The 26,799-nt window shown below is 46.9% G+C and overlaps 1 protein-coding gene across 1 annotated transcript in view; it reads left to right on the top strand.

Annotated features, from left to right (window-relative positions):
- Nucleotides 1–26,799, top strand: part of DPP6 (dipeptidyl peptidase like 6) — a 517,278-nt gene that overhangs the window by 462,918 nt on the left and 27,561 nt on the right. Inside the window, exon 17 of the mRNA XM_058533884.1 lies at nt 16,595–16,642. Within this exon, the coding sequence (XP_058389867.1) occupies nt 16,595–16,642 (48 nt within the window). The remainder of the gene's footprint in view (nt 1–16,594; nt 16,643–26,799) is intronic.

Consider the following 26,799-nt stretch of genomic DNA (forward strand, 5'->3'; position numbering starts at 1 on the left):
GTGCCCTTTCCCTAGGCATGGTGGTGGCCATGAAACCTCTCCAGGACTTCACACCCCAGACCCCGTCAGTGCCTCTTGCCTTCAACGCGCCGTTCACATATTATCCCCACAGTGAGCGGGCACTCTCCTTCCTGCTCAGAAGCTGCCACACACCCCCAGCTCTCACCTTATAAAAAGGACCACAGAACTCTCCATCCGTCCAGAAAGGGAGACAACAGGATGAAAGGAGAGTCCTCTGTGGCCGTCGCCGACAAGGATGCTCCTCATTGCCTTCCATCACGTGCTTTTCAAACCACAATCAGGAACCAGAATCATGAGACTCAGGGGGTTTGGTGGATATTTTGAAGCTTTCTTCCATCACTGGTTGACCATAAATGCCCTAGTGCTAAGGAGTAAACCTCACCAATCCAGGCGCCCCTGATTAGAGTTACTGAGAATTTAGGCAGAGCTGAGTGGAAATTTAAAACGAAAAAACCTTTCTTGAAAAAAACAAAACAACAAAGAAAGGCTGGTGAAGGGATGTTGATTCTGCCCAAGAAAACTGCTCTGGACACATCTCTGCACTCCTGCACTGATTTCATGATTCATAGTCTCATTCCAGCAGGTAGCAGTTTAGCTGAGGGTCTCTGAAAGTTGCAGAACATTGTTTCTTTTTTAAAAGACTCTTGAAATCAGACTTCTCACAAATTCAGACGAGTCTTTTTCCATTTAGTATGAGTGAGTGCATTTCATTAGTTTTAATCAAGCTTCCTGTTAATGAGAAGAAAGCTTGTAAAGTATGGGAGACACTGGTCACTGCCGTGTCCCCTGCAGCTCATCGACGGGACAGTCAGACCCACACCCGAGTCCCATCTCGTGCTATTTATCATCAGAAAGTGGACCTCTGTTTTCTCAGAGAAAGAGAGCACTGGGGAACTTAGCTGTGTAAAGCAAACTGCTAGCATGAGATTTTGACATTTTCATCCAAAAATATGAAAGTGTTTATGCCTCTTCTTTATCACAAATTAAACCTACATGAAATAATTTATTATGAGGCTTTGAAAAGTAAAATGCAATCCATCTCATGGAAAAAGCAAAATCCTGCCTGATTTATTTCTCAGTAGAGTCATTACAATCTCAGGGAGAAGCCCCTTCACCACCTGCCTGATCTCCCTAAGACAGGTGCTGCCCTTCCCCTACCCTCACCCGTGCAGGTTAGTGGTGGAGCAGCTGTGTGTGCTGCTAGGTGCGGGGGACCAAAGACTTAGACAGAGTTCCTGCCTTGAGGGACTCATGTTTGAGATGGGGAGGACACTGACAGAAATGTCGTTTAATGTCGTCAGTGCCGTTACAAAGATGTCTGCAGGGGGCTGGGAGAACCTGGAGGAATTCTCCACTTGTTTGTAGGAACTTTGCCGGAACCCACAATATGCATTTAAATAAGGCACCGTCCTTGACCTGAGGGAAGTTACAGACACATGGTGAGGCTCCCCCTAACAAAAATTCATCAGTTTAGAACCTGGAAGCTGCTCTAGGAGTCCAATACGGTCATTCACCCTCCCCCTTCCCACTGGCAGAGCCCCACCCATTTTACGGATGAGAATATTAAGACACTTTATACATCTTGCCCAAAGGCACGTGGCTAGTTAGGGCAGAGCCAGGACTAGAATCCTTACTTTTTCCACCTCTGCATCCTGCAGGTGCCACTTGACTCTCTCGTGCACAGGGAAAACTAACATTTTTACTGATTGCTTTCTTCAACAATCTCTTCCCAGACCTGAGGGTACTGAGCCCTTGTGACGCCCTGGACACAAGAGGGCGCTGCCGCACTGCGTATTTGTTCCTCTCTTCCTAGAGCGCTGCGGGGTCCAGGAGGTCCTGGTGATTGCCTGGTGTCCAGCGTCTCCTCTGGTGTAGAAATCACGCCGCCTCAACTGAGTGTGTCAGACCACCCAGTGGGGCCACAAAGGACTGAACTGTCCAATTCAGTCAGTCTTTCTTTGATGCCCTCTATTTGCAGACCTGAGGCTGAATGCTGGGTATGCCGACATGAGCAAGACGGAGAGAGGCCCACCCTCATGTAGCCCAAAGTCTAGTAAAATTAGCAACATTATGAAACTGGCAAGGGGACCAGAGGGGAGCCTCTGTTAGAGACAGGCTGTCGACCCGTGTGATAGGCATGAACTGAGAGAGAGAATGCCACAGGTCCTGTGTTCTAGGAGCTTCCTGTTGAAGAGACAAAGACATACATCCATCTGGAAAACAAGAAAAGGCAGAACGTGGCAAAGTGTTTGGGAAACACTATAAGTGCTCTAGGTAGCCAGGAAAGAGAGTGTTCAGTAACTGGTAAAAATGGAGAGGAAAAAAGGCAGGTGGTCCTTCATCGAGCAAGCAAGAGGAAGTGACCTCCTTGTGCCTTGGCTGCCTCATCTATAAAATCGAGGTAATAATAGTACCTGCTTTGTAGGGTTGTGATCAAGATTAAATTATTTATTATTTATAAAGCACTTACAGCGGGACCTGTTGGTTGGTGATGCTGATGTTGCTGTTGTTCATGTTTTGGTGATGATGCTGTTGATGAAGATGCTGTTGTCTGTTGATGTTGATGGTGATGGTGTTATCTGTTGATGTCGGTGGTGGTGGTGTTGTCTATTGATGTCAATGATGATGGTGTTGTCTATTGATGTTGATGATGATGGTGTTGTCTCTTGATGTTGATGATGATGGTGTTGTCTCTTGATGTTGATGATGATGTGTTGTCTATTGGTGGTGGTGGTGTTGTCTATTGATGTCGATGATGATGGTGTTGTCTATTGATGTTGATGATGATGGTGTTGTCTATTGATGTTGATGATGATGGTGTTGTCTATTGATGTTGATGATGATGTGTTGTCTATTGATGTTGATAATGATGGTGTTGTCTGTTGATGTTGATGATGTTGCTGTTATCTGCTGCTGCTGTTGATGGTGTTGTGGTTGATGATGATGATGACGATGATGGTGTTGCTGTTATTGCTGTTGTTCCCCCTAGCTCTGACTCAGTGTCTCACAGGTGGGGCCTTCAGTCATTCTCGCCTATTCTCTGTAGTGGGGAAAATTTCACCCTGTGTTTCTGATGACTGGCAACATAAATTTACATAGCGGTCAGTTAATAATGGCTATTAAGTTTCCATTCTGTGCAAAAATTAGGTTAAAATGACCAAAGTTTCTTATGGAACATGTCTGTGGACAAAGGATTTTTATTTACTTTCTGGGTACAAGAAACAGTTGATGGTGGCCTTCATGGCTAGCTGAAGTAGATGTTAAAGATCTGGGCTGGGGTCTAGACTATCCTGGATGGTCTGGAAGGTGTGCATGGGACAGAGCACATCTTCATGCAGAGAATGAGAAGGAGTCTGTCTTCAGAGCACTCACTGCTGAGATAGACCATCACAATCGTTTCCAAAATGAAGAATCAACTAGAAGATGAATCTTCCCTGGGACCCTTTTGCCTGGGTGGGCAAACACCATGCCCCCTCTAGATCTTAAGTATAGCATCAGTCTTCTGTATCCCTAGGATTCCCAGGTGCTACTGAGGAATATTTACATTATTAATAATTATTAATAACAGTTCCCACCTATTTCGCTCTTGCAAAGGCCAAGAACTACGGAGAACATCTCCTTCATTTAGTCCTTGCAAATGCCATAGCTGTCCACAGTGTACACATGAGGAGACCAAGTTTACATTTTTTTTTCCCTTGAGGAAGATTAGCCCTGAGCTAACATCTGTGCCATTCCTCCTCTATTTTGTATGTGGGTTGCTGCCACAGCATGGCTGACGAATGATGTAGTTCCACACCCGGGATCCGAACCTGTGAATCCAGGGCCACCGAAGCGGAGAGCATGAACTTAACCACTACACCACAGGGCCAGCCCATGGAAGTTTATACTCTTAACTAACCCCTGTCTATTCTGTTCCTCTGGCATCATGATGTTCAGGGCTAAGAAGTAAAGTGTAATTTATTCTTTGCATAAATGATCATCATTTGTGGGCCTGGGACCTGGAGAGCCCTTTTGTTCTTTTATGTGATTTTTATGTGACTTGGAGCCATTGTCTGCAACCTGAGCAAGATCCTGAGGGGACTGAGTCCAGGATACCCTGCTGCAGGGCCGCCCGCCCAGAGTGAGTTTGTTCTGATAGTGACCCCCTTCTGCACTGTACTTCATTGGCCTGGGGTAGGGGGGAGGGTCTGGAAATGTAGCCTAAGTAAGATACTTGTGGGAAAGTTTCTTTGGAGAAGGGAGGGTGGGAGTGACATGCAAACAGGGTCAGCGCGTACCATGTGTGGCTTTTCTGACAGCAAACTAAGACCTACTTCTAGGTCCCCGTTATAGGTTGAATTGTGTCCCTCCGAAAATATGTTGAAGTCCTAACCCCCAGTGCTTCAGAATGTGAGTTTCTTTGGAGTTAGGGTCGTTGCATGTGTAATTAATTAAGATGAGGCCATTCTGGAGTTCATCTTGCTTCCAAGACATACTTCTCACATTTTTAACTTTTCTGAAATCAGAATGGATCTTACAATCTCGGTAAAATCTTACTAAATCAGTGACTCATCTTGCAGTCGATTGTGTCTTCAAATCGAAGAAAAATAGTAAACATGACATTTATCCAATATGCCTACTGATGCTGTCTTGTTTAGGAAAGCTACAGCTGAAGGTAGAAGTGATTCCCAGTGCCCTGGGATTTAAAGTAGTTTGTGTCCCAGCCGTGAGGGGTGTGATGAGCACCTTGAAAGACGCTGTGGCCTTCAGGCACGCTTCTCCAGAGGCTCCTGAGGCTTCCTTCACCCCTGATGCACCACAGCCAGCCTAGGGTCTGACCTCCGGGCCCCACTCTTGATTTAATTACTCTGAGCTTCATTTCTGCCACCTACACTGGCCTGTCGGAAGGGTCTCTGGTCTTGAGCATTCACTTCTAAGATGGACCCCCTCCTTAGAGAGGAGCCCCCAGCTGAAGGAAATCGTGCCTTTGGTTGACTTGCTTTCTTCTCTCTCTTCTGGCAGTAGTTCCCTCTGAAGCGTGCAGATTCCTTCACCCCGTCCCAGCCCACATGGGGAACTGAGCGTTCGATAAAAACAGTGTGCGATTAGGAGGCTGGTGTTTGAGAGAGATCTGTTCTGTCACACTTTCACAACACAGCATTTAAAGCAGGAAAAAATTAGAAGTGTCACTTGTGTGGCTGTTCAAATTATGTTTCTACTTCTTCTCCACAGAGCATTCATGTACGTGTTATAAAATATGTCATCGTGCTGTTATACATCATTAATTTCTTTAAATTATTCTTAATTGCTCACTGACATGTCAAAAATTGAGGAAATTGGAGAGAAGAGATTTTATTTTAACAAAAGAAAATTTTTAAACGATGAGTTTTAGTAAAAAGGAGCCCTGGGCAGTGTGGGCACCTCTGTGGACGACATGCACATACATTCATATGCACGTGTGCCCATGCGTACACTCGTACATGCATGCACACACACGAGAGTGCACACTCACACGCATCATGCACATACACGCACACGTTACATCCACACGTGTGTGCACACGCATGCATCCATGCAATGCACACACTGACACACACAAAATTTAATCTATATTTGTAAGAGTATTACTAGTCATTTCTTTCCCTTCTCTCCCCAGTGTTGGTGAAGTTTTCCAGAACAGTGATTACCCAAGTCCCAGCATCTGTGTTGATTTATTTTTTTTCCTCCCTTCTTTTTCTACCACTTCCATCCCAAAGCAAAGAAAGTAAGACTGGTGTAGTCATGCATCGCTTAAAAACAGGGATATAGTCTGAGAAATGCATTGTTAGGTGATCTCGTCGTTGTGCGAACATCATCGAGTATCCTTACACAAACCCAGGCGGTACAGCCCACTACACACCTGGGCTCTATGGTACTAATCGTATGGGAGCACCACCACACGTGCGTCCTGTAGCTGACAGAAATGTCACACAGTACCTGACTGTATATTCACACTCCCCCAAGATCCCCCAGATCTTACGCTTTTAGAATTTGTTCATTTATTTTAAAAAATGTTTAGTTAGCGTCCTCCATTTACAGGCACCCTGGGCCAAGTGGGCCACGCTAGAGCGATCCTTGCCCTCCAGGGTCTTGGGGTTTAGTTGGCTGAAATGATACATGGTCATGAAGACAATAATTCAAGGAGAAAGTCATAAGTATAAGAAAAGCAATAAAACAATTAATAAATAATTCAGAGAACTAAGGACTTACTTCTACCTAGAGAAGTGTTATGAATGTTTTTAGATTCATAGAACGTTACAGCAGAAGAAAGTTGAAAGATCCTCTAATCCAAATGTTTTCCAACGTGTCTTAAACCACAGAGCCCTTTCTTCAAAAGGAAACTTACTGGGATGCCCAATATGGAAATATCAGCCCTCAAGAGGCTCCCGGGAGCTCCCTTTGAAAATCTCTGATCCAGTTCTATCGCCTCATTTTGCAGATTAAAGAAATGGGGTGGAGGAGGGCAAAAAGGTTAAGTCATAAGAAAAGTCTACTTGAAGGAAATAAAAATCAATTGTACCGAGAGCCTACGTGTAACAGCACAGCAGTTGTGTTTGGCTTATTTAAGTAGATATTCTGAGGCTATTTTTATGCAAGATGCTCACAACAGTGTCCTGCCTCAGATACTTATTAATCCAGTTATCAGGATAGGACAAGGACAGCAAATTGAAAGATGCAAGTCGGCAGCTCAGAGCCTCCGAGAGAGCAGACGGAAGTGGAGAAGACAAGGACAGCTCCGGGGAGGGACCTCTCACACCAGCCTTAAGGGACTAGCAGGTCTGAATAGTCAGAGGCTTCCTGCGTACATTCGGAGAACAGAGGTGCCTCTTTGTATGTGACCCAGCTGGGTGGGCTGTGCCTCTGAAACATCTCATATAATGTGGATCCAGTTCTGAAGACAACAGCGCACGCCCCCTCAGCCAGGTGCTGCGGGGACAAGGGGACGGGAGCGTCAGTGCTGCAGTGGTGCAGGTGGCACAGTGACTAAAAACAAGGTTTTCATCCTGTACAGGATTTCTCAAAAGAAGTCTCCTGTCTCATGGGAGTTCCAGTCTCTCCTTCTTGATGGGGTCTTTCTCTAACCTTCACCAACCATCCCACCAACGTGGCCATTCGCCCAAGGAACCCCAGGCAAAAGAGTGTGGGTGAATGGGTGTCAGTAGCTCCTTGACTAGATAATAATAGTAACAAATAACAATAATAGGCACGCCTATCGAGAGTTGACGAGGGGCATCTTGTGTGTGTCATCATCTAATCCTCAGAACGACTCTTCAGTGAGTGGTAGTGTTACTGCCGTTTCATGGGTGAAGAAACTGAGGACCAGCCAATTAAAGTAACTTGCTCAACTCCACTCAGCCAGCCAGTGGTGCCACTAAGGCGAACACTGAGGCTTACTGTGCTTTACAGTAAAGAAATGTACATCCATGAGCGACCAAACTGAGGGGCGTAGAGCACAAGGTGAGAGGACAGAGTGTGTGGCCAAACTGCCTGGTGTCAGTCCTGCATCACCACAGACAATCTGTGCCTCCGTTTACTCATCTGTGAAATGGGGATATAGTACCTACTTCGTAGGGCTATTTTAAGGACTAAATGAGTTAATATGTGCAAAACTCTTAGAACACTGCCTGGCACATTACAAGCATGGTATAATCATAAACTACTGTTGTTGTTGTTGCTATTTTTATTTTTATTATTATTATTACAGTGATGTGACAAAGAAGGGAATAGTCGGAGACAACATCAGAGAGGAGACATTTGGACTGAGTCTGGAAGACTGTGCAGAGGTTAGCGGGAGGGTAGGGCATCTTAGGAAGAAGGAATAGCAGCTACAGAGTTATGAAACGGCACAGCTCCTCTGCGAAAGGATAAGTTCAGAATGTCTGGAGCCCAAGGTGTGTGCTGGAAAGTGGTGGAAGATTAGGCTGTGAAGGTCTTATATTTCCTGCCAAGGGTTTCAACTTGATCCTACGGGCAAGAGAGAACAACTGAAAGGGCTGAATGAGAAGAGTGCCATGGTCAGAGTTGTGTGGGAGTTCTTGGGCAGAGAGGTGAGGAAAGCAGCACTGAGAAGTTACCAGGGAGACGAGAGGTGGCTGGAGATGCTTTAGCAGGCACAATTGAGAGGACCTGGTGAGGAATCGAACGTGGGGACTGAGAGAGCAGAGTGTGGAACTACTTCCGTTTAAAAGATGTCATCTGCCTGTTCTGTATCCTTCAGTCCAAAAAGAAAAATAGAGAACTTTGTACCTCAAATAGCGCCCTCCAAGTGTTAGGACTTTGGGGGGTCAGCTCCCAGTCACTACACTACCTGACAGGCAGGTGGCATCATGCCCACCTCACAGACACTGAGAACTGAGGTCTCTGCCCTCAGGACACACATCTGGCAGGTGGCCCAGTCAGGAGCCTGCTTTCATTCAGTGGACTAACTGTAAGGGGGAGGAAGAAGACGGGCAGGCACCTCTGCGGTAGTACAGACTGAAGGTCAACACGAAGGCAGAAGTACGCAGGGACCGCCTGGACCTCGTAAGCCTCCAAGTATAGTTGAAGAAATAAGACGTAAGTATAGCATTGAATTTCAAATTAGAACTTAGTTGCTTTGGTTGAAAATCACCAAAGAGCTTCTGGCGTCGTAATGTAGGCAGATGATGAGAAGTGTTATCACAAGGCTGAGAGAGAGGGGATCCCAGGAGCTTCGGGAGGGGTGCTGAGAAGAGCCTGGGAGAGGAGTGAGAGACCCTGTCCAGATCCTAGCTCGGCCGTGCACTGGGACAAATGAAACAGCTGGTATATGTTGCGTTATTTTTCCTGTAGTTTGCCTAATCTCACAAAACCAATAAAACTAAGCTCCTTCTTTCATACTTTGAATTCTGTGAATTATGCTGAACATCTAAAAAACTTCCACCAGGTCAATGCAGATGACGCATGAAAGTGATGCTATGGCTTAAACGCGGGTGGTTCCTAAAACCTAAAGCTTTTATGAATCAGCCTCCCAAAGACACTGGCTGAACTTCAAGAACATACATTAATTTTCTTGTGATTGGGATGGTTTCTCTTATTAAAAATGCCTGTCATGAACCCTAAGTGTCACTCGTAATTGAGGTTACACTTGACTTTAAAAAGTTAACGTGACATTCTTCACTATCATTTGTAAGCATGAAAACAACCCACCAATTTCTATGAACCCCACTGAGTGATGCTGCTTAGGCTACTGCATGGGAAATATGATCACTTGCAAGTTCCCTGGACACATGAAATTGGACTGAAGCCAAACTTAGTGCTGTGGGGCATGGCAGGGGGAACCCTAAAATCCAAGATTTGACATCAGCAATAACAAGGTCTTGAAATTAAACAGCAAGGAAATCTGTCTGCAGTGTTGACTAGGAAATACTGTCTTTGGAACAAATATTTTAATTATCTGCAGTAGTTCTTGTAGCTTGGCTAGCTGCCTGTTTATTAGTGTGATAATATCACCTCAATGTATAAACTTTGTGCATGAGGCATGCATAATGCATGAACTGGCAAATAAAGAGATCTGGATGGAGTCCGCGCTCAGCAGAGCCGTGGCTGATTGTCTGCGTTGGCCAGAGCCTTCCTCTTGCTCACCCTGCTGGCAGCTGTGCTTTGACACCATTCATCAGTGCTTAAGAGACGTGCAGGGGGTGGCGGCGAGACCACCCGCGTCTCCATTGGTTACATACCGCGAGTTTAGCTTCTGGTTGGAAATTATGTGTCACGTAAACATCCTCCGAGGACACAGATGAGAGGAATGAGGACAAGCACTGTCTCGATGAGTTTTTTTTATTTATTCTGATGACTTTTTTCTTTTCCAGTTTTGTGTCCATTTTAATTACTTCATTTTCATCTGTAATTGTCACTTTTCTCTATCCAGTCAAGCAGGTGTAAATTAGTGTTCTGAAATGAATGGGATTAGAAACCAGAGACGCAAAAATAAATATTTTCTATTTGCAAGTCTGTTGTGTAATTCAAAGCTTTTCTTTTTGTAATTAGAATTTTCCCCCTCTGGCTGCAGGGGGACAATTGACCAAAACTACCTATGTGCTGGTTGTGAATTCACTTGCTTCAATTTGTTGATTATCCCCCTCAGGAACAATATAAATTTGCAAGTCAGATATTTGACTTGAGCCAAAGTAGTCTCTGTCACTAACCAAAGTTTTAAAAGGCCGAGTGTTGTTTTGATTGCGGTCATCTCTTCGTAAGCAAAGGCCAAGCAAATGTGATTCGTGTTCTGCTGTCGGTGAGCACACAGCTCTGCATTCAGGTCTGATCGCCAGCTCTTACTGCGTGCTCCAAGGACGCACAGGCTATGAGACAGGCTTCCCCACCAAGGACTTAAGAAATATTATGACAGAACAAAGAGAATCATAATAAATATTTTTGTGTCTACACGTGTGTTCATATGTGCATGCTCACATGAATATAGGAACGTATGCATGAGTATGTCAGTAAACACATATGGAAACAGATGTTTAATATTTGGCCTAATTGACAGTGAAATATAATTATATGCTTTCATTCGAGACTATATCCTAAGACTAGACAAAAACATACAGATACTGGAAGGGTTAGCTGAGAAGGAACAGAGAAGCGACCTGCTTTTTCATCCTAACTTTCTTCCTGTTCCTCCTTGCCTTCCACTTCAGGCTGAGAATAGACCCTCCTTCTCAGTAACAGCTGTAGAAACATCTCATCTCCCACTTGTACATATTTACATTCCAGCGGGAGGTTCTGGTCAGAGAATTCTGGTCTCTAGAAGAGGGTGTGCCTGTTTCCCAGGGTGCTGGTGTGGTGAGGTGAGGCCTCTGCAGCAAGCTTGGGGTCTAGCATATTCTAGGAACCCAAAAGCGGTGGCTGCCATTGTTTATGCTGCAGCCTCTGTTACTCTTACTAAGAATAGATCTTAGCAACCCTATATTCTAGAGCTGAGACCCAGAGAAGAAGAGTTGCTTAGCTGGAAGCACAAAGTAGCTGATGGCAGAGCTGGCACTAGAACGTGGCTCCTGACCACGTCCTTACTTACAGCAGCCGACGTGCCGACCTCTGAACTACGCCCCTTCTTCTGGTGATTGTACTTAGCACATGGCATCAAAGCATATTTTTGTGCATGTCTGTCATCCCTAATAGACTCTGAGCTCCCTGACAGCAAACACTTTGTCTGCTTCTTTCTGTGTCCCCTGGACCTGGCACTGTGCCTTGCATGTGGTAGAATCCCAATATATGTTTGTTGAATTGCACGCAAAGTAAAAAGAAACTATGAATAGGAGTCAGCAGAAGAATAGCAAGAGTCCTCTAAGGTTCTGGCCGCCTATCGAGCAAAAAGCAAGACTTTCCAGGTGTTACCCACAATAGTCTATGCACAGAAGATAGAAGCGAGTGTCCTATAGGCAGCAGCCACAAAATAGCAAAAGCTTTCTACTGTACAAAACAACTCATTTAATCAGTTGTTGGCTGGACGTGCATAAGATGTTTGGAATAAGAGGAAGAAAAGTAAAGAAAATCAATTTAAAATCTCAGTGGTGAAGCCCATTTTAAGACTTATTGGTAAAAATATTCTTAATTATTTAAATGAGTTGAGAAAGCTCCCCTTTCAATGTTGCAGGCCCCTCCAAATCTTGCGCGTGCTGTGAATGTGTTTGCACGTCCCTTCTTTTCTTAGAGAAATCTTAGGTAAACACTGACCCAGGTCTGGTCAGAGTATCAAAAAGTCCAAATATCTCATTCCAAATTAGGAATCTCCTGCTTTTTCTTTATTTCTTATGAGAAAATTTGTCTTGATTTAGGTGTTTTCCTAAATCATCTGCCAATTTTCAGGAGCCTAACCATCATAGAAATCTCGAAACCAGTGGGTGATCTTAAAATGCACGTAGACAGAGTGCTGGATCTAGACCAGAGAAGCTGCGTGATGGCAATTGAGGGGGAGAGGCCGGCTCCTGGACCACAGATGGCCTCGGAGCCAGAGCGCCCGCCCACCTCCCCAAAGAGGGTCTGACCTTTGAACGGGGTCTGGATGGTTGCATGGGATTAGGTTATAATCAGTAGATTTACATTATACATGGGAGCTGCTTTTTAACTTTTGTGTAGTGTCCTCTTCAAATGTAGTTTTTATTCGTGTCGTTTCTATTTGGCTATCCTGAAGAATATTCTATGTTAAAGTAGTGGTGAAGGTGGCAAGGTTGTGATGTGGCTCTCAAAAAAAAAGAACACAGTTCAGCTCCTGTAAGTGGAGACAGCTGCCCCGGGGAGTTAGAGGAATGGGCGGAGGCAGCCCTAAGTATCTACAGGGAGGCAATAACCTGAATTATAAAACTCAGGGGCGTGGAGGATGGTCTTAAGAGATCCTTCCTTAGCCGAATTTAAATTTGCTGCCTTGATATGTCATGGCCAATATATGCTCAGGAGGTCTTCACTCATTAGCCGTTAATCCACTCAGCAAACATTATGTATACAACGCCATCTCCCAGATTCTGAATAGGCACCGGGGTGACACAGATTCGGCACAATAATTCCAGTGTGTGTGTTGGTGTGTGAGTGTGTGTGTGTGTGTGTGTGTCTTCTGTCTTCCTGGAGTGCGGTGGAAACCTGATAAGAGCAGATACATTTTTAAAAATTGCAATTCAGCGTGACAATTGCTACCGTTAGTACTTAGTGCACTCTTTTGAGTGACAAATTAGAAAGAACACGGGAGAAAAATCTGCAGGAGTATGAGAAAGAGCTAAATTCCTAAATAACATAAGAACAAGCAACAGTGCAATTAAAGTGGGCAGAGCATGGGAGAGGGCCGTTTGTGGTCACACACGCACGCACACACGCACGAAATGCAAATGTCAAATAAACATGAAAGATGCCCAACTTCACTCAAAATTTGAAAAGTTGTAAATCAAAGTAATACCAAGCTACAATATTTGCCCATTAGAGTGGTAAAAAAAAAAAAAAAAAAAAAAGTTTTTAAAGTTATAACATAGACCTCCATGCACCCTCAGTTGGAGGGCAATGAGAATATTTATTGGAATTCACATGTTTCGGCCTTATATGGTAGACTGTTGTTGTTCCCAGGGTCTCCCCCACCCCAGGGGACTCCCTCCCATTGCCATGTGACTTGCAGCACCTCCTCAGGAGAGGTTCTTCCCAGCTCGGTTCGCCAAAGGCCGGCGAGCAGACGTGACCTCCAGCAGGGCCAGGACGCTTCAGGAGCCATCGTGTATTTCTGCAAGCTCCGTGTTCGTTTCATTTTGCCACAAGCGCAGTGTGTTCCAGATGAGGGCTGCCCTTTCAGCCCACATCCTAGAATGAAGACGTTTCATGGAGTGGAGCCAGCGGGGCTGCAGCTGACCTGATGACCAGGATGAAACATTAGCAAGAAATAAACTTTTGTTGTTTTAAAGCACTGAGATTTGGGGGTTTTGTGTTTGAAACCACAAGCTTGTTTAGTGAAAGCCACTATTAAACCTTTTTAACACAGCAATTGCAGTGCTAGTAACTAGCTTAACCAACAGACACAGTCTTACCGGCATGCAAAGATATGTGTAAGAGGGATTTCTGCAACACTGTTTATCGTAATAAAAAAACAAAAGGAAACAGCCTAAATATCCATCAGTAGGGAATGGATCAAATAAATTATGGTATATCCATATAATGGAATACTATACAGCTGTTAAAGTGAAGTTTTACAGCTTTTTAAAATTATTTATATAATTGTATGTTACAGTAGTTACCATTCTGCCACTTGATCTTTTCATGCAACTTTTCATGCAACCATTCTGCCACTTGATCTTTTCACGCAACATTGTATTTTTCATATTTGTCTATGTCGGTAGATATATATCTGTTCATTCATTCCGTATGCTCTATGATCTTCCCCTGTGTGGCTATTCTGCATTTAAGTCATCCCGTCTCCTGCTAATGGCTATTTATTACTGAGATGCAGTTGATGTTAAGAACAACCTACTACTACGTACATGTGTACATGTGCAGGGGTCTCTCTGAGATGTATCGCAGGAAAGAACTGTCTGGTTGTATGGCACAAGTTTTGTAGCTATTGCTAAATTGTTCTCCCAAGTGGCTGTGCCTGCTTGTGCATCTGGCCTCATCCTCCTATTGTCAGCCTAGATGTTAGGATTATAAAAAATATGTTATTGAGATGTGCTATATTATACCATATGTGGCATCCATGTTATTATGAATATATACCATGTGGCGAAAATATCTTTTAAATATTCAGGGAAATGATAAATAATAACTTCAAGATAATAGTTACCTCTGGGAAGGGAACAGACTGAGAGTAGGAAAGGGTACACAGGTGACCTCAAATCTGTGTGTCATGTTTTATTTAAAAAAACTAAGGCAATATGATGTAATGTTAAGATTTGATAAAGCTGCAGATTTACATGCAAATATTTCTAATTTTTAATCTGTATGTTTAAAATATTTGCTTGTATGTAAATATAACCACATGTATGCAGAGAAACATTTTAGGACATTTTAGAAACCTTTAGGTTGCTCCTGGGAAGTGGGGTTGAGAAGGATCTTTTACTTGTCACTTTATTCCTTTCTTTAGTGTTTGGATGTTTTTAGAAACATGTATCAAGTTCATGAATTTAAAAATGAGAAGGGACTAATCCAGGCTCGACGACTTTCTTACTGTATGGATGAGACAAAAGACTTCCAGCTCTCGAAACCTGTGTGCTCTCATCTGTGAAAGATGGTGAGAAACAGCTGCTTTGCAGAGCTGCTGTGGGGATTAGACGTGACTCATACTCAACATCCAGTAGAGCGCCTTTACATAGCAGGCACTAAATAAATAATAATTGTGCACATTATTCATAAGAATGTAGAATATGCTCTGGTTGCAAATTTACTCACCCTGAAATGTGCAGAGAGAATAGATGTAGGCTCTTTATTTCTCAATAACTGTTCTTCCACATGAGCTCCCATGGGGGAAACGGATCTTCGAGCCAGGAAACTTAGTTTGATTCAATAATTTAAACCCACAGCCAATGTTTAAGCCCCTTTCAGTAAGTGCTGTCTCTTTAAGTTTAAATGCATAGACTCTCGGATCACTGCTGCCCTCTCCCCTTCCCTGGGGAGAGGGTGCCAGAGTTAGCAAATAAAAATACAGGACGCCCGGTTACACTGGATTTCAGGAAGACAACAAATAATTTTTTAGCAGTAAGTCCCAAATACTGCATGGGACATATTTATACTAAAAGGAAATATATTGTTTATCTGAAATTCAAATGTAACTGGATATCTGCATTTTATTCAGGCAATCCCATCTGTGGGTGAGTGGGGAGGGGGCATACGGTGGGGATGTAAGGCCCCCTGGGCATCCTGGACTTTGGATGTGCACTGCGTAGTGTCTGGGTCCAGCCCTGGGCAGTGGACAGGTTCTGAGGTCCGTGGCTGGCGTGACCCACGGTCTGTCTCTTAGCTTACGTGGGGCCCGGGTTGCTGCCTGGCTGAACCAGCCCCATCGTGCCTCTCAGGGGTCCTGTGGATCCCTTTGTTTTTCCGCTGCATCCTCTTGGGCCCTGGGCTGTAAAGAAGAGGAGAGCAGGTGAGGGTAGAGGCTGATGCGTGGGCGAGGAGGGGTGTTCTTTTCAATTGGGTGGTTGGAAAAGGCATTTGTGCAGAGACTTAAATGAAGAGAGAGACAAGCCGTGCCTGTGTCTGGGGACAGAGATTTCAGGCAGAGAGAACAATAGGCCCGGTGGGAACAAGCTTGGGGTCCTTCAGAACCTGCGGGAAGGCCAGCTCTCTGGAAGAGCGAGAGAGCAGGGGAGGGTCAGAGAGGAGGTTAGAGAGATCACCACGCCTGCCTCTTCATTACTTTCACAATGATACAAAAAAATAATCTAGAGCGGCCTTTTTTCTTTCTGAGCTCTCCTTTTGCTAAAGAGGAAAAAAACGTCGACCTGCGGACTTGACCTACAGCTGCCCAGGGCCTGCTTTGCCCTGAGTTGTAGCTTCCTTCTCGCTCCCAGGGCTCGAAGCTTCCGGACAGCCTTGGAGCTGGACAGCTGCAAGCTAACGGGATTCCAGGGAAAACGGAAAACAGTTGAACGTTTGCAAAACAATCCTGTTACGTTAGTAAGTTTTTACAAAGGGTTGCAGGAGCCCAGTGCAGGGAGGAGCCAGCCAAGACGGCTTCGGAAAGGTGACTTAGGACCGAGACGTGAGTGATTTACCAGAACTCGACGAGGACAACGTGGGGTCTGTGTCTGGATAGTGAAAATGAGGTTATGAGGATATAGACCAAATGTAATGCTTTGTGAAATGATGCTTTATGTCATTGCCGTAATCTACAAGTATCTACTTTTAACCGGGTTCATCATAAGTCACGTGGGGACAAGGTTAGACAGACGTGCCTTTCAAGGCCCCCAGGCCTGGCCCCCACCCCGTTGCTGATGACTCTTCCCTGGAGCAGGTTCTCCAGAGTCCACAAGGTGCAGATTGCAACGAACGCTTGGATTCTCTTCTGTTCTCGAGTAAACTAACAGCCTTCTGTGTGTTTCTTTTCTGGCTTCTCTGCCCAATGCAGGTCCTGGAGTCCCCACGGTGACCGTGCACAACACAACGGATAAGACAAGTAAGTGCTTCTTGGTCTTTTCTTAAATCTTCCTGAGACTTGAGAGAAAAGCTTTATGAAATAATCCAGCTGCATTTTCTATTGGAGACAGAGATGGGTCATGTCCCAGCTGTTCAGAAGGAACCCTGCAGATCGCCAATATTGATTACGTGTGGTGGAAGGGAAGGTCAGAGTCAGCCAGCCAGAGGGTACCACAACCCACACAGACGCCGAGTCCTGGAGGGCATTGTGGGCACCCAGGGCCTTGTCTGCGACACTGAGCAGAGTCCACGGCCGGGTGAACGTGCACAGCCTAGGGCCCTGCCCCTCTCCCCTCCTCTTAGAACCTCCCCCTGGGCGCCAAGACTGGAAGGGCGCTGTGAAGCTCATCTGTCTTTGTGGGTCTGGGGGCACCTTCGTGGCACGGAAAGGCTTCGCGTCCATGCCACTGCACAGATAAAACTTTCCAGAGACTCTTGAGGGACTCGTAGCTCTTTTTTGCTTGAAGGGACCCCGCAGGTTGACATGTGTACACACATATCTATGTGGAGGATCAGAAACGATATACACAGGCCCAGGCCGACCCTCAGCAGAGCTGAAAAGTAGAGAACCTGCCCTTGGTTCCTCCTCTCTCGCCCGTGCTCTGCCCTGTCCCCAAGGAATCCTGTGCCTTTCTTCCCACTGTGGCACCACCCTGGTGCCACCCTCCCTGCAGGACCTTGCTCTGGACCCTCCTTCTTCCAGAAAGTCAGACCTTATGGCAGTCTCTATGATTTCCTCGTGGCCTAGTGACAGGAGTGACTTGGCATCTCCTTTGAATCTCAAGGTATAAGTGACCGCAATGCCTGTCTCACTGGGAGGGTTTCCGTCACCCAGGAGAGCTGGTAAAGGGGAAAGTGTCGGAGGGGAGATCTCCAATGGCATAGACACTGGTTAAAAAGTGGTTCAAGTGTTCAAAAGTAGATAAAGTAGGTTTAAAAGAGACAGTATTTAGAAAAAATCCCAAATGATAGTATTCTACGATACTATCAAATAATTATTAGAAATTCGAAATTAAAAGATAAGTAATAAAATCAGAAATAAATAAATAATTTAAATGCAAAAAAAATTGGATGTCAGAATGGATACAAAAGCCACTCAAAATACTTGCATAGCTATGGAGAGGAGCAAACTCCGAGAGAGAGCCACGAGGTCCTCCCTATCGTCCTCCCAGAGGAGGGTTGGTTTTCCGGGTGAGGAGATGTACCTGGCCCCAGGCTTCATCTTCAGCACAGCTGGTGGGCATTCTAGGACCCTGTGAGGTTTGGGGGTCTGGCCCTATGTCCCATAGGGGAAGGGTCCTCGAAGGATTGAGGAGCGATTGCCTGGGCTGCACCGTGCCCCTCACCCCCACCTGCCCACATGCCGCCCACTCCAATGGGCAGAGGGCGTGGAGAGCCCTCAAGGAGGCCTGCCCACAGCGGCTGGAACTTCCACCCCAAGGCATGGCATCTGTGAAGTCTGCACACACAGCCCAGCTGAACAGTCCTCTTTTAAAAGGTGTGCATCCTTTAATCTCTTTAGCTACAATTTTCACTTTAAAAAATGGAAATATTTCACAGAGCCTCAACTGAGGCATCTTTTTTTTCTTAAGATAATATGTATTATTCATTTTGAATATTTGTTCAAACTTAAGAGTACACAGATAATTTCCTGATATTTTATGAAGTTTTTCCCTTCTTAAAAAATCTATGGTCTGGGGCCAGCCCAGTGGCGCAAGCGGTTAAGTGCATGCGCTCTGCTGCGGCGGCCCGGGGTTCGCTGGTTCGGATCCCAGGCGCGTACCGACTCACTGCTTGGCAAGCCATGCCATGGCGGCGTCCCATATAAAGTGGAGGAAGATGGGCACGGATGTTAGCCCAGGGGCAGTATTCCCCAGCAAAAAAAAGAGGAGGATTGGCAGATGTTAGCACAGGGCTGATCTCACCAAAAAAAAAAAAAAATCTATGGTCTGATGAAAACTGAATAAGATGTGTGGTCACCAGCATTGCCCGAATGTCACTGTCCTGGTATAGACACTGCACTGTGATAATAGAAGATGTCACTCTGGGGGGACGCTGGGGGAGGGTGCACAGAACTCTGCACTATTTTTTAAACTTCCTGTGAATCTACAATGATTTCAAAATAAGAAGGGGTTTTTTTAAGCTATGGTCTGATAAAAACACAAAACTATCTCTATGCTTAAAAACAAAAAAACAAGTAGGTGTGGCTCCTCTTAAGGAAGCCGTTCACTTAAATCCTTTCACTTGCTCTTTGGGGGATGCTGTTACTAATCTCTCCGAGTCAAGGGTCAGTACAGTGCCTACTGTGTGAGAATGCATTTTGCCTTTCAACCACATTCAGGCCTTTAGGGATGCTGAAAACCAAGACCATGAAAATGTTCCATGAGCCCAGAGTCACCACAGATTTCCTAAGGCTCATGTGCGAATGAAAATGAAGCAGATTTGTATCTTAGATATTCTTAATGACATTAATAACATATTTTATTTATTCTATTTATAAAATAAGATAACATATGGGTGGGGGGGTACAATGCTTTAAAAGAGAGTTAAGGTAAGGACTTACCAAATGCCCTCCAGCAAGTGCAGTGTACTAATGCTCTCAGCCTTCTGAGATATTTTACTAGTTCTACGGGGAAGCCAAACGACCACTTCTTTTCACTGTTTGGTTGGTTAGCTGCATTAACCAATCAACTCAATCAATACCAACAGACCAGAGAGTGTAGGTGGTCACCCGTATTCTCTGCGGAGCGCCCTAAATACAGAGGTCTCTTTAGGAAGCATTTGCCCTGTGCAGATGGACTCTCACTCTTATGACTGATTCCCAGAGGCAAAGAGACAGGACCCAGTGCAAAAAGAAATAAAAGCATCATGCACAGGGGGTGAAGCTGGCATTGCGTGTTGGTGTCTGTTCCTCTCCATGTGAAATTAAACAACCAACCTGAGGGTGACACCGTTGCACTGTATCTCAGCAAAGCGCTGACTAGTCGGAAACTGGATCATCCGTGTCCTGTGGTGATGTGTCGAATTCTTTTCTATCACATTTATTTTACCAGCCTGTGTATATTGTTGTATTTGAGCTCTGGTTTTCCTGTAGCTTAATTCAAACTCTGGGATATTTCATTCTGACTCTGCCTGTTTCTGCATTTATAACTCTTAGTATAGTTCAAAATTTTTCAGAATAATGACTTAAGCCACCAAATTAAGTTAGACAAAGAATTAAGTTAGATTAAAAGTGGCTGAGCTGGTTGTAGCACCTGCCCCCCGAGAGGAGAATAGGGGTATTACCTTGTTCAGGGTCTGATTTATATGCAGACACGGCAGTGTGAGGGGGACCAGGGAGACCTCCCTGAACGCCCACTCTGCCTCGCTCAGCACGGCGCCTGAAATGCCGTCCTTGCTTATTCATTCCCGTGGGTTGGGACATCATATCTGCACGAAGGCTTCTTTTAAAATATGAAACTCTCTTGTATCAGTTAGGATTGCATTTGTCTGCGTGTAACAGAATACTCAAAATAGCAGTTGCCTGAACTCGATGGAAAACATTTCTCTGAAGTTCAGAGGCTGCTGCAGTGTCTTCACAGCTGTCAGATCCCTCCCATCTTCCTGGCCAGCCATCTCTAGCTTGTGGCTTTTACCCTCGGGGTTGCTCCATGATGGAACATGGCTGTCATGTCTGCATTCTGGGCTGGAAGACAGGAGAAAGGCTGAAGTATAAAGGCGGATTGCGATAACTGAGAGTTCCTTCAGGCTGTCTTCCTACAAGGGCCAACATGTCTGTTTTGTCTTATTGGTCACAACTTAGCCGTGTGTCCCAGCCCAGCTGCAGAGAATGCTGGGAAATGTCTTTTATCTGGACTCCTTGCCACTGTAACTTCACCACCAAAATCTCAGCAGCCTCGTTTATGAGCTTCCTAGGGCTACCATCACAAAAGAGCTTAAACAGCAGAAATTCATGGTCTCACAGTTCTGGAGGCTGGAAGTCCAAGACCAAGGTGTTCCCAGGGCTTCTGGGGAGGGCAGGGTTCGTTCCTTCTGAGGCTGTGAGGGAGAATCTGTTTCAGGCCTCTCTCCCAGCTTCTGGAGACTGCTGGCCATCTTTGGCCTTCCTTGGCTTGTAGACACCTCACCTCATCTCTTCATCTTCACATGGCATTCTCCCTGTCTTCATGTCTGTGTCCAAATTTCCCCTTTTTATAAGGACACCCGCCATATTGGATTAGGGCTCACCCTGATGACCTCAGTTTAACTTGATTTCCTCTGCAAAGACCTTCTTTCCAAACAAGGTCACGCTCACAGGTACTGGGAGTTAGGACTTCAGCATTTTTCAAGGGGACACAATTCAGCTCACAACACTTAACAGAACAAGGGTTTCTATCTCACTCACAAAGTCCAGGTCATATGCTCGTTGTTGCTCTCCTGGGAGGAACCTGGGGTTGCAGGTGCCTTCTGGAGTGTGGCCCCATCATCTTCAAGGCTCTGCTTCCAGCCACATGACAGGAAGAGAGAAAACGGGAAGATGTGGGATTTTTTGTGTTGAGGCCTAGTAGTGGCATGCATCATTTCCATCGGCCAGAACTCCCGCGCATGGGCCCACCCAGATGCAAGAGGAGCCGTGTACCCAGGAAGGAGAGAGAAACATTGATGAGTGCTGGCAATCACCACCCCAGTGAGGAAAAAGGAGAAGGAATCTGGGAGGCAACCGGCTACCTCTGCCAGTCTCTGAAAGAGTTATCGAGTGGGTAATTCCTGGTCATTTTTGTATGATCTGAGCTAGCTTATCAGATCCTTCTCTTGTACCAATCCATGAAGGGGCTCTCCAGAAGGACAAGGAGTGAAGACAGGTGTGCTCAGGGCGGAGAGTCCATAGGAGGAGGTGACTCCACCAAGGAAGGCTCTCTGACTGTGCTGTGAGCACCAAGGCCCAGTATGGGGGCATGGGATGCCGAGAAGAGAGGTGTCATAGCATGGAACCGAGAGGAGAGGGGACCAAACGGAGGGGAGCTGGTGGTTGTAGGGGCATAAAGCTTGAGACCTGATCCTATGCTAAAGAGCTTAGAATCCACCTAGGACATAAAGACACAAAGAAGGAGGATGGAAAATGTGATAATAAACATCTAGGAGAAATCACAGGGCAGCAGGAGGAGAGGATCCCCGTTCTGAGGTGCACTCTGCTCAGCCTGGGTGAGCAGGCTGGGGTAGTATTTGCGGCTTGGAAGGACTGAGCCCTTGAACTTCGCTTTCTAATGCTGGCCATTTAATCCCCCATCATCATTGCCTGGCTGGACATCCATTACTTGTAACATAATCGAGCGACCGTTTAATACCGTGGGCCAGCCTGCCTGAGGCTTCGCACACAGTATCAGGCACATGCCTCCTAACAGCAACTCAGGTGAGATCATCGCCACGTCCAGGATGGGAGCTTTGGTTCATCTGACCCCCAAGCACATGCTCTTGACCCTGGAGGCCTCACCCCCAGACCCCGGGACCCGGGAGCTGGAGGCCTTTGTGTCATTGTCGCCTAAGGAATGCGCCACAACCACAGCATCTCTGATCACGGCTCCAAATATCAACCCCGGTTTAACCTGACGGGGCGCTGAGTCCCTAACGGCCTTTGAACCTACGCTGCTTTTGAGCAGGGCGAGCAGAGTGGCAGCGCAGCCTCCTAAGTCAGGGAGGCAGTGCCGACCGGCATGCTGAATGGAGACGGGGAAGTGGGGGCCATGTGCCTGCGGCGGAGTGGCGGGAAGGTGAGCGGCCTCTGGGGGAGGCGGCCTTCGGGCAAACTCTGGAAAGCCTTGACTCTGGCTGATGTGTGGCCTGCGCATGTGACAGTGACAGAAGCAGCCCTGGGAACACATAGAAGCCCTGGGAACACTGCACGTCAGCGAGAGTGGCCCTGGAAGGTTAGGGGTCTGGCTCTGAGGGTGGGCCGATGGTTTCATCTATTCCAGCCTGCTCTGAAATTTGAAATTACTGTTTCAGAATCCTTTGTCCTTCCTCCTCCCTCCCCCCCCGACCCCAGAGCTGCCCTGGGAATATTTGACTTCTTTCCCTTTAGAAAATCTTATCTACAAACAGAGCCTGCGGGGTGTTCACAGATGTGACTCTGAATTATTTAAAAGCTGTTTCCTTAAGAACTCATTATGGTTGGGACCAGAGTGCACTCATTGGGTGCCTGGGTATTCAAACAACTGGGGAGCCAGGAGAGAAAAACCAGCAAGTCACAGTTCGCACACCGCTGGTGTCACTGTAAATACGAATGGGGTGCGACTCAGCGATGCGGCACCAAGCCGGGCGGGGTGTGAGAGAGCTGGGGCTGCTGTGCGCCTTCCAGGGCAGCTCCCGCGCTGCAGGAGGAAATGCTGGGGGTGGCTGAGTGAGGGTGTGATGTGTGTTCACGGGCAGCCCCCACAGCATCTTGACGGCGCATTCACTTACTCCAAATTACTAGGCGGCCCGGGGACCGCCCCTTTGCCAACACTCAGATACAGGTTTCTCTCCCTCCTACTTTCTTCAGTTGGGTCTTTATAAAGAAGCAAAACCAACTCCTGCTGCCAGCTGGCATCAAGGCAGCTCTTAGATGAGATGATACCAGACCCACTGAGTGGTGCCTGCCCCTTTCTTGTTGTATCCTCTCTGCCTGGGAAACACCCCTGCCCTCCCCTATCTTCTCGGGAGTAACCACCCAGGGGGTGTCACCGCTTCTATCAGGCACGTGGCATGCAGGTGGGAGGGGAGATGGGGGTGCCAGGAGATGACAGCAAGAATGGAATGATGGGTTCCATCAAGCCCTCAGTTGTCTGCGTGTTTGGAAAGTCTTTGGGGTCCCCAGGGCTCCCCACACAGGCAGCCTTTCTGGAGGGATGGAGTGATGATCAGGTTTACAGGGGGCTCATTCTAGACCAAAATACAGCACGTTTGGTGGGTGAGCGGGCTTTTAGCTAAAGGGGAGTGAAGAGCGAGCAAAGCGGGCGGTGCTTTCCACCCCTCAGGGGTGCAGCCGTGGCCCCTCCTCTCTCCCAGGGAACGCGGGAGGACGGCTGGCTCCACCGCCGCCGGGGCAGCTCCCATGGCGCGGTGGCCCCGCTGCCCCCGCTGCCCCCGCTCCTCGGTGGGCACCGAGTCAGTCGAGGGGAGGGGCCGTGTCAGTCCACCAACGCACAGCTCCTCCTCGGTAACCCCGTTCACCGCCCAGCACCAGTGAGGGACTGAAGGCAAATTCACTTCCATGCCCCTGCCTTCAAGGTGCTTAAAATCCAGCTGGAGACAAAGATAGATTCAGCACAGAGAACAGTTATTACCCAAACTGTGTGACGTTGATTCTTTAACAACTCGACGTTCGGCCTTTGGAGAAAAGAGATCTCCAGCTGAGGGGGGCGTCTAAAAGATCAGGGCCAGCGTCAGGGCCGGATCTGGTCTGAGCGGCGCAGCACTGGCAGGGCAGCAGCATCTGAATGCCGCAGTCTAGGAGCGTGGGAGGACGGGGGTCCTGACACCGTGGGGGAAGGTGCACAGGACGAAGCAACCAGAAATACGCCAGGAAAGACCTGGACTACAAAAGGCATTGAAAACGCAGGCAGGGCAGTCAGACCCGCGCATCCGGACAGCGCTGCAGATACTGGGCGCAATCTCTGTGCCCGCCCACACAATCCTGCGCTTCTGCCTCCTGCAGAAATGTGAGAAGAGGGAGCAGGCTGCTCTTGTCTCCTTTAGGTCAGTTGCCTCTTGGCTTCCTTTAGATGCTGGTCACTGATTTCCCCAAATTCAGCCAAGTGGCGATTCCACCAATGCCCTGAACTGACAGGGTCTCGGAACAGCCCACCGGCCACGCTGCATCTGCCTGCTGGGGCACAGCCAGGGAGGCAGCCCTCCTGAGCAGGCATCTGTTCCCGCGGTCTCACTGTGTCCAGATCTGATAATAGCTAATTCCACCAAATATTAGAGGGGGCTCACATTTAATTAAGGAGTGGCCATTTGTATGCCCCAGACTGAAGGTCCCCATGGCCCCAAAGTCAAAAGAAGGCCCTTCGGGAATGTGCCCATCTTATCTTCAGCCCTCTGCTGAGCTCCTGCCTTCTCTGAATGTAATTATAGGAACAAATAAAATGGCTTAACTCAGCTCCCCTGTGGGACAGCCAGCTCTCTGCTGATAAAACCAGTTGTGTGGGCAATCATTAAATGAGAAATCTAATATTTAACTACATTTAATAGTCTGTTGCTTTGGTGCCTTTCTGTGAAGGGTGGGATTTCAAAACGGAGGGACGAGCTATTCAAATGCCGTCTGTGGAGTCAGTGCATGATCAGAGCGTTGTGCGCTCCCCCGCGAAGCCGGAGCTCCGAGGTCCAGGAATTGGTAATGGGTGTTGCAGTGGCAAGTCTGTTCCCGTTAGCTCCTGGCAAGCTTAGCTCGTCAGGCAACAAACCACACTGCAACCTGAGGATGAAATTTCTCCTTCAGGATCAGCGTTTGAGATTGCTGAGTGATGCCAGAAATATCGAATTCAAATGCATGCATCTGGAGAGAAGAACATATTATAATAAACCGTGAGAGGCTCTGTTCCAGTTCCTTCATTTGAAATTTGGTGGTCAGGGTGGCCTTCCACCAGCAGACTTCCCCCGCTGGAGCAGCATGCTGCTGCTTCTCTGATAGCGACGGACCCGTCCTTGTTCTTGTCAATAAAGACAGTCTACCTGAGCTCCTGCTAATCCCACTCACCTTTGTGAGTCTCCATTTCTCCAGTTTGACCCCCATTCTCACACTCCCAGGCCCTTACCTGTCTCCACCTGGGCTTACCTCGTAGGCAGGTAGAAAGGTAAAGACTGCATGTTCTCCGGGGTTGCGGCTTCTGGATGACCCTGTAAGATCCATGCGCTGGCTCCGACAATTAGCTTGGGTTTGCGTAGCATCCGTGAATTTCATTGTGATCCCAGTATTAACTAAATACTAACTTGTGTGTATCATTAGTCCTTCAGGCACCGCAGACTTTTCAGTTTGGTGAAAGCGTGCTTTGGTTTCTTCCTGGTTTGAGTTATGCAGGGCGCAGGGGTTGACAGTCAGGTCTCAGTTGCTTCAACTCTCAAGAGTCCTGAGCGCCAGGAGCCTTTGAGAGCCTTTGGGCTTTCTGAAACTGCCAGGAGGCCCTCTCAGTCCTCTCTAGTTTCTTCTCCATCAGAGACCTTCTTGGGGCCATGGAAAAGGGGCCACGTGGGAACAGGGAGAAAGACTTGGGTCAAAAACCAGACTTAGCCACCATGGGGATGCGTCATTTCCAGGGTGTGAATTGGATTTCCATAAACAGATCTACTCAGGTTACTGCAACCAGTACATTTTATCTCTGGGATGGGACTGAACTCTGATGCCGTGGCGGGGGGAGGAGGGGGGATGCCGGGTCAACAAACAAAACTGTTACAGTTGGTGTTAAGCATATCTGGAGGGGGGTACCTGAGATGGATGATCAAGGCTTCTCTTTGAGGAGGTGACATTTGATTTGATGGAGGAGAAGGAGCCAGCAAAGAAAGTTCCAAACAGAGAACAGCAAGTGCAAAGGCCCTGAGGTAGCATAGAACTTGAAAAATGCTGCTGTTTTCCTTATCCTATGGAGCTCCCTTCTAGTCTGCCACCTTATAGATGTGACTAGAACACGAATAGTAAATAGTTAATATCTCATAAACCAACTCCTCTCAATTGATTGTGTCTGCCTGGAACACTGTGTTAAGCGGCTGAGGGCATTTGGACTTGGCAAAAACAAGTGCTCTCTCTGCTCCATTAGAGTACAGGCCATGGGTGTGGAGCAGGCAGTGGGGTGTGCATGCCACCCTGGGGTCGTGTTCCTTCCCTAACTTGCATACGTGACCATGAGGCAGTATGTGCCATCTCCCGGGCCACGTCTCCGGCTGTCAGAGTTAAGGTCAAGTCTACGTGGACCTCAGTGTACACCCTTCCAGACACAGCTCTCCTTTCCCACCATCCACAAAGGATGCCATTTCTTGCATGCTATGTGGTGTTCAGAATCATTCGTGGTGGTGGTCCAACTTCAGATTTTTTTAAACTCTACCTATTTGAAAATTAGTCTCACCCTTTCTCTGCTCACCTTTTTGTCCAAGATCAATATTCAAATGTGTGTCCAACAACTTGTA

Source organism: Diceros bicornis, chromosome 3, assembly GCF_020826845.1.
Source record: "Diceros bicornis minor isolate mBicDic1 chromosome 3, mDicBic1.mat.cur, whole genome shotgun sequence".
NCBI classification, from domain to species: domain Eukaryota; kingdom Metazoa; phylum Chordata; class Mammalia; order Perissodactyla; family Rhinocerotidae; genus Diceros; species Diceros bicornis.